The 8,872-nt window shown below is 44.8% G+C and overlaps 1 protein-coding gene across 1 annotated transcript; it reads right to left on the bottom strand.

Annotated features, from left to right (window-relative positions):
• Positions 1-2,927: 2,927 nt before the first annotated feature.
• On the bottom strand, positions 2,928-5,733 carry WDR89 (WD repeat domain 89). Its single transcript, XM_058027359.1, has one exon. It carries the CDS (start codon positions 5,656-5,658, stop codon positions 4,489-4,491), a length of 1,170 nt encoding a protein of 389 aa, XP_057883342.1. The 5' UTR covers positions 5,659-5,733; the 3' UTR covers positions 2,928-4,488.
• Positions 5,734-8,872: the final 3,139 nt, after the last annotated feature.

Below are 8,872 nucleotides of genomic sequence, written 5' to 3'. Positions count from 1 at the left end.
GAGTGCCAAGGGGATGGGACCAGGGGCAATGGGTAGAAACTGATGCACAGGAAGTTCCATCTAAATATGAGGAAAAACTTGTTTCTTGTGAGGGTGGCAGAGCACAGAATGGCTGCCCAGAGAGGCTGTGGAGTCTCTTGGAGATACTCAAACTTTGCCTGAACACAATCCTGTGCAACCTGCTCTAGTGAACCTGCAAGAGCAGGGGGTTGGACCAGGTGATCTCCAGAGGTCCCTTCCAACCCCAACCAGTTCAGAATCCTGAAAAACACAAGATGCAGCTCCAGGAGTGTGCAGGGGCTGAATCAGCATTCCCTGCTTCACACAACACTCTGACCCACAGAGCCACAGCAGGAGCCAAGAGAAAGCTGTCATTTGGAACAGGGTAAAGCTTGCACTCGTGTCTTTAAAATATTTTACGGTATCAGCTTCTCTGCTGAGGGATATTTGAATGTAGATATGCAGTTTGAATACAGAGGACATGTGCCATATACAGTCTGACCACAGAATAGATTATGGCTGGGAATTAGCTAAATAAATTCCACCCAGAAATGAATTCACAACTTTAGATTTGTCAAATAATTTCCATCTCAACTCCAGAGTGTGGGTAAAATCCTACACTCAAGTAATTGATGAAGTTATCCACAGACTGTGGGATGTCATCCTGAACATCTTTTACTTGAAGAACAAAGATGAGCGTGCAAGTACTGCACTTTAATTACAGAGACAAGAGAAAGAAACTAAGAGTACATTTCAGGACATGCCAAATGCAAGTAAGTTAATTTTCATGTGTTTATAGCAGGATAATCTGCTGCTCAGATATATCATAGAGCAGGTTTACTATAAACTCTGAATAAAAACGGCCACCGTTTTTTGCATTTAAGAAGTCTATCTGGATTTCTGCTTTTCATTTACTGGAACAAACCTGATCCTGCTTCCGGAATGAGAGCTTCCCCTGGGGTTGAAGCATTCACACAGTGCTGATTTCCTAAAGCCACTTGCACAGAGCTTCAGTGACGTAAGGCCTATAAAGGTCACAGCTGGACTCCTGCAAGGCCTTTGACACAGCCTCCTCCTGCACCCTTCTGAATGCAGAGGGATGGGTTTGATGTTGGGCTGTTGGCTGGGTGAGGAATTGGTTGGATGGTCCCATCCAGAGGGTAATGGCCAACAGCTCAATGTCCAGCCAGAGGCCAGGGGTCTGAACTGGGACCAGCACTGTTTGATTAATAGCACAGAGAGTGGGACCCAGTGCAGCCTCAGCAAATCAGCAGGTGACACCAAGGCCAGAGGGGCTGCTGACACTCCTGAGGGATGAGATGCCATCCAGAGGAACCTGCACAAGCTCAAGCAGGAGCACAGGAATCTCATGAGGCTGAACAAGACCAAGTGCTGGTGCTGCACCTGGGTCAGGGCAGCCCTCGGTATCAATCCAGGCTCAGGATGAAGGAATCAGAGCAGCCCTGCCAAGAAGGACCCAGTGCTCCTTCTGGAGAGGCTGGCAATGTGTGCCTGCAGCTCAGAAAGCCAATCCCATCAGGGCCAGGGAGGGCATTCTGTCCCTGTGTCCCTCTGCTGAGAGGCACCAGCAGTGCTGCACCAGCTCTGGGAGCCAGCACAGGAGAGATGGCTCAAAGGAGATGCTCAGAGGGCTGGAGCACCTCTGCTGTGAACAGAGGCAGCCTGGAGAAGGCTCTGACAGACCTTACTGCAGTCCTTCAGTACCTGAAGGGGGCCAGTGGAAAAGATGGGGACAAAGCAGACCCTGCTGGGATGGGACAAGAGAGAAAAGTTTTGAAATGAGAGGGTAGATTCTGGTTATACACAAAGAAGACATTTTTTATAATGAGGGTGGTAAAACACTGGCACAGGTTGGATGGGACTCTGAGCAACCTGGTTGAATTGAAGATGTCCCTTCTTGCAGGGGTTTGGACTAAATAGCCTTTAAAGGTCCCTTCCAAACCAAACCATTCTATGATTCCATGACCAATGCTAAAGCCAACTTGGAGATGTCAAAATTGCCCTAAGAGATTAAATACTATTGGACAAGTTAACTTGATTTTGAGTCTATTATTATTTATGTGATCACACATGGATTCTGCCTGTGCTCTGTGGTCTGTGAAATACTGTCTGCAGCCTACAGAAGCAAGCAGTGCTAATTACTTGTTCACATGTGGTTTCCATCTATGTTTATTTTGTGGGTATTAACCTGAAATGAAGTCAACACAAAAGAAAAAGAGGAACAACAAAACTGAGTATTTTCAGAGGCAACACAAGCCTCAGTCTCATGACAGCTGCTGTGCCTTTGCAGAATTTTAAGATACAGACACACATTTTTTCCCTTCTGCTGCTATTTCTGTTATGCACGTAAAAGGGAGAAATCAGCTTCCCAGAGAAAATAATGGCTTCAGCTGTGACTGATACAGAACAAATCAATATCCACCTCATCCAGGAACAAGACAACAGGCACAGGTTGCATACTGCAAACTCTTCAGTCCCAGACTCCCACCTCTGCTGCTTTAATTCAGAGGCAGCTGGCACAGCACACTGGAATTTCACTCAGCAGACACTTGAAAGCAAGTGGGACAAGCACAAGCTCCCTCTCTGTGCATTTCTCTTCGTGCACACAAACCTGTCTGCAAGAAATCAAGCATGAGACAGACCCAACGACTTCACTCCAATGAACGTGTCAAATACCAGGGAGAGAGTGGATAAACATCTAAGAAGCAAGTTATACACTGTACCTGCAATGAAATAAGTCTCAGAATCATCCTTCAGTTCCCCACCCTCAATTTGGCACTGAATCAAGTCAGGCCCATGAGGGCTTTACTGAGAATTCAGAGTCTGAAACTCTTGGTCCACTCACTTACACAACAGGCAAAAAATCTGGGATAATTGAAGCTACACTTTTAAATAACCAGCAGTAACAAACCAAGTGAATCATCTTACTTATCACCAACAGCCAAACCCAAACCAACAATGGAATCACAGTTGTGGCTAAAGGGTATTAACAGTTTGTGAAAAATCATGTGGAAACTCAATACTTGTGGTTGAAAAGGATTCAGTTCCAGAAATGATTCAGGCGTCTTCAGCACAGCTGTAACCACACACTGGAGTATGTTCTGTACCTCAGAAACTGTTTCTAAACTCCAGGATAACCTTCTAAACCTCATGTTCAGGAGTTGTTCTGAAAGAATTGCCCATCTACTCTCAGGGAAAAAAAAAAAAAAAAATAAACCCAACCCCTCTTAAATCCTTTGCCAGCTAATCTATAAGAGAGCAATTCTGAAACACTCTGGTGCTGCTGTCAGTTGCAGTGCACATGTGTAACTACAGCCTCAACACCAACACCAGCTGCCTGCTCCTGGGAGGGCTGGAGGTGAGAGTGTGTGCAGAGCCAGGAGCACAGGCTGGAGTCTGCCAGCAAAGCAGAATAAACATGAAGTCTCACCCATTTTACAAGCACAGGGCTGGTTTTGCACCACTCAGTGGGTATTTGGTGGAATAATAAAACAAAGCTCTCCTGGGGAGATGTCCAAGCATAAACCTCTCTGCAGAGAGAAACTTTTCTTAAATGACCCAGCCAACCTCTGGAAGGTTTTGGTGAAGTCTCCTCACATCAGTCTGTTCCTCCACTCTGAAAGCAGTGCTCATTTTTGGGTTTCAGCATCCCCACTCAGCATGTGATACCAGTTTCTTTCAAACCAGTGTTTGGGATTTTAAGCACCACTGGTGTAATTACAGCCATCAATTTCTCCAACCCACCAAAGATCTCCCCACTCTTCCAGGTGCACTTAGGAGGAGAGAATGAAGCTGCTTGCAAAATTCTTGGGTATTTTCATGCAGGAAATAATGCCAGTTGAACAGTTCTCATACTCATACAAATTAGCTGCTGTTTGGTTGAATACATTCATATCTGCTATGAAAAAGATGGCTCTATCAGCTGCTTCTTTATGAGCTTGTTCTAAACCAGTGATGTGACAGTGCAAAACTACTTATTTTCTGTTTCATCAAGAAGTAATTCCTTCAGGCATTAAGATGTGACATAAAATCTTTTACTAAATTGAGCAATTTCATTAAGTTTTCTGTGAAGAAAGCAGGATACAGCATGGAATACAAAAGCTGTTAAAATGTGCCAGGGGAATATCATTGGGAAGATAACAAACTTTGCAAGCCATAGGCCTGTATTACACATTTAAAACATTGTCTGAAACATTAAATAACCACAGAAACAGTTTTATATAATATGATTTAGCATCTGTTGCTCAAGAACTCAGGAGCAAACATTTACTCTTGTCTGATTAATATTAGGAACTTAAAAAAAAATAAAAGGCATTCTTCTGATGACTGAAATACATTCCCAGGGGGAATTTAAGCACCACTGTTTTTTTCCACAGAAAACCTCCAAATAAAACACGGCCAAGTATTGCCTGGAGAGATTACACACCAGGAAAGCTCTACACAGCAGAGATTCTCACTTCAGGCAATTCACTTTTTCCTGCTTTTGAGGGAGGTGTTGTGAACTCTCACTCTCTTCTGCACGGAAGAAGAGATCTTCAGAGATGCTTTCTTTGTGAGGGACCTTTCCACAGCCCCGGGTTTCCATAGCAACAGCTGAGCATCCTCTCCACCCGTCAGCAGAGACTCCTCCGTGGGGCTCCAGCAGCAGGAGCGCACGGCGGCCGAGTGTCCCCCACGCAGGGTCCCCACCAGGCTCAGGCCCTCGGCGCTGCAGCTGAGCAGGTGGATGTCTCCTGTGGAGGTTCCCCCAAGCAGGAAGAGTTTCCCTGCCTTCTCGTGGTAGAAGCCTCCCACCAGGTAATGCAGGCCCTGGTTTTCAGTGCTCACTGCCTCTCTGGCATCCAGGACGTGCAGCAGGGTTATTGGCTCCTCGGTGTCCAGCTGAGCCGTGTCCCACCAGCAGAACCCCTCATCGTGTGTCGTGCAATAGACCTGCTTGTAACCCTCCCCGGCCCAGCCAAGAGAACTCACTGAGGAATCTGAATTGCAAGTGGATATCAAAGCATCATCTTCATTGTCCTTGTTGATGTCAAACACATTCACCAAGCCATCGGTCGAGCCAGACACAACCAAATTGGGTTCCACAGGATGAAAACAGATTTTGGTGATGTCATCATTGTGACTTTCAGAATAGACTCCCAAGGGCTCTTTGGTGGCACTGGCACAGTCTGTAATGCCTCTTGCATCCCAAAACACCAGAAACGTGTCCTTTTCAACCTTCTCCGTTCCGGCACACACGATGAGGTCGCTGCAGCTGATGTCAAAGCTGATGAAGGCGTTGGAGGGATAACCACTGAACACCTGCACTGGTTTCTGCGTGGCTGAGCGAACATCCCAGCACTTCACCGTGCCCTGGCTGCAGGCTGAGAACACCAGGCTGGCAGAGGTGTGTGCAAACCGGACCCCGGCCAGGACCCCGCCGCGGGCGCCGTACTCGCGCAGGAGGCGCAGCGCGGCCCCGTCGTACACCCGGAGGGACTCATTGGAGCAGGACACGGCCACCAGGGGGCTGGCCCCGGGCTGGGCAGCGCTGGAGGTGTGGATGTCCAGCAGGTAGGCGGGCTCCTCGCTGGGCACGCAGCGCCGGGCGATGCGCAGCCCCGCCAGCTGCTGCTCCACCTTCTCCACCGCCGACATCCCCCCGCAACCTGCGGCAAATAAAAGCCAAGGAGAGCTCTAATTACAACATTCTGCAACAGGGTTAGCTTTAAAAACTCACATGAGGAAGCATCTTGTGCAGAGGTGATGCACGGAGATAAAATTCAATTATCCCCATGTCCTCCCCACACGACTTCATTCACAGGAGCACAGGACAGGAAAGGGCTCCCTGATTGAAGTTCAGTCTCTCGTGTCTGTAAGCACTACACCGGATAATCCCCTTAACAGATTAGACAGTCTATCTGGGAAAATCACTCAGCTAAATTTGCTTTATTATTTTTATAAAGTAACATGATGTTCTCCACAAGTGGAAACAAAATGAAGTCACCCCCTGTACCTGAGGAGGAGTCAGTTCTGCTGTAGGAAGCACAGCCCACAAACAGCTGCATCACTACAGCTCCAGGAGAATCCTTCAGTAGACTGCTGTGCCCAGGGACGTGCACAGGGCAGGCAGAGAGCAAGGCTAAAATGACACAGCACTGCAGCCTGAAATGGCCTGGTGAGGTAATTTCACAAGCATTTAGGTGCCCAATGACGCACAGAAACACCTGCCAGGGTATCAGGGACCACCTGAACAGGCAATGTCACCTGTGGAACTCACTGCAATTAAGCACCTCAGCGTTCTCTGAGCCTCCTGTAAAACCACAGACTTTTTAGTGCAGCTGATAAAAGTCTTCCCTTCAGAGGCAATTCCTCTCTGGCACTACTGAACCCTCCTAGAAACCCAAACTATTTCAGCAATGCACACAAATGCAAACTTTACCCAGCAAAACCAAAATTGAACAAAATTCTCTTGGATTCTCTCACAAATTCACTTCTAAAATATGCCCTAAAAAAAGGAAAAACATACTTTTCCTTTCTATAACACAACAGAAAATTCTATTCTGTAATTGCAGTAAAGACTCCATCAATCCAGAGTCAAGAAAAGCATAGCAGCATTTGAATTTTAAAGAGATATTTGCAGTAATTTTAGGGATTCACAAACTACAACCATTTTTTAAAGCAAGATGTAGGTATGTTCTTACAGTCATCCACTTCTGTCAAGAACACAGGTTCAATGAGACCACTATTCTGTGTTTAAAAAGAATCCACACCTAAACATTCAGGGAATCACAGCAGGTTTTAAGGGGTCAACACTCCAGTGATTTCTCACTGGTACTGATGTCTCCTTAAGGTCTGGACCAGCAGCCAACCCCAGGTACCACATGCATGAAATGACCCTTTTAAAAAAAATCCAAAGAGAAACGGAATAAAAAAATCAGGCAGACACAGAATGTGAGAAAACATTCTCATGCCTTCCCAGCTGTTCTATCATCAATTTTTCTGCAAATTCTCCAGGCTGGATTTTTAGGGGTGGAATGTGCAAGTTTCCATGTATTACTTGCTTTAGTTGCAATTATTTTAATTGCCCATGAGAGACCAAAAACAAAGGAGAAGTTGCTATGACAAAGCTGCATTCTGCCTTTTTTTTTTTTTCCCTTCTTGGCATTGTTTGTGGTTTCAGGGGTTTGCTTTCCCTCCTCTGGTTTGGTGTACACAAATATTCACGACACCATGTGACAAACCAGCAAATTCTTAAAAAACAGCTTAAGCAGGCACACATAAAAACTTAATTCCCAAGTCACAAATAATCTCACTAAGCAATTTGCCTCAGTAATATCCCGACAATGAGGTCCCCAGGTTAATCTTCTACATCAAAGCAACCTTTCAGAGCACATCTACCAGGCATTTTTGCCATAAAATGCAGACATCCTGTGGAAACTCCTTCCCCCTCTGAAGCAAAGAAGTTGAACGTGTTTTCTGGCATTACCCTGTGCACAACCTACCCACAGAACTTGTTCCTTCCTTACTTTTCTGGGTATGTCCTCAAATGAAACAAGCTTTTACTAGAACTATTACATAAAGCCAACTGCTCCTAAATGCTGTTTGCTATGCTGCTCAAACACAAAACTGTTAAACAGCCATGCAAATTAATAATATTAACTGAAGAAATAAAATATTTTTAACATTATTAATTAGGAAAAACTGCTTAATTCAATTTACTGAAGAATTACAATGGAAGGTTCTATTTAAATAGAGTTTCAAACACACATGCTTGAGGGTGGGGAAAGGAGTTTTCGTAAACCAGCTCTCCTGCAGTGCTATGGTTACTAAAAAAATCTGGTTCTCTCTGTGAATTTCTTGTAAGAAAAATATAGTTTTCCAAGCTGACCTGAATTTTAAGCTCTAAATATTCAGACTTAGTCTACTCAAAAGGCCAAGTAAACTCAAACAGACATGTTCCTGACAAATGTCATCCATTTGGAAGGCAAGCTGCAGTTGTTTAAATATTACTGACTATGATAGAGAGTATCCTTCAATAAGCAGTTTCTACAAGGCTCATGTCAGAGCTTTTACTGCTGGGGAAGGTGAGGGAACTCTGCAAATACCCAGAAGTTGTAAAAAGCCAGAGTCTGCAAAAGGAGGTTCATTCAGTTTTAATAATATTTTCTGGGAAATAAAATTAGCTCAACACAACTCCTAAGCTTTTGCCCAGAATGACTTAACTACAGCTATTCTGAAATAGCAGAAAATGATGTGCATGTTTTCAGACAGAAATGCAATTTCTACCATCAGGAAGGTGAAGGTTCAATTCTATTTCCACTGCAACAACTCAGACTTGTGTTCCATGGCAGCCAGGTTTTTGCTAAAAACTCAGTAAAATGTCTGCTTTAGCAAGAAAGTCTTCAGACTATTATGAAATTGTGATTGAAGGTTATATAAACAATTCATGCTCAAACTTCAGGGTGTAGCTGCCAGCCCTTCCTTTTCAGAAGGGGAAGTCTCTGTTGTATTTTGATGGGAAAGTTTAAATGGCAGGAATAGGATCTGTGTTAAATTTATGAGACAAATAGGAAACAATGGTCTTCCAAACACAATAGGAGATAACTAAGCACTGGACTGCAGCCACCTACAGAGCACATGCTCCTCTGCACTGAAGCACTTTCAGTTCCTTAAGCTCAACAACAGAGGTATCTGCTTTCCAAAGAATCCTTTGGCAAAATCAGAGTCTGAAATGTTCTGGACAAAGCACAACAGCCAGTTTGACCAGAGAGGAGAACTGCTCATGTCTGTATGACAAACTGTCTGACACAAAGAGTTGTACCAACAGCTTGCTCTTGGACTACTCCAGTCTCAGAAAAAAATCACAGAG

The sequence above is a fragment of the Melospiza georgiana genome, chromosome 6 (genome assembly GCF_028018845.1).
Source record: "Melospiza georgiana isolate bMelGeo1 chromosome 6, bMelGeo1.pri, whole genome shotgun sequence".
NCBI classification, from domain to species: Eukaryota; Metazoa; Chordata; class Aves; order Passeriformes; family Passerellidae; genus Melospiza; species Melospiza georgiana.
Note: the sequence above shows the minus strand (reverse complement) of the source record. Positions and strands in the feature narration are given on the sequence as shown.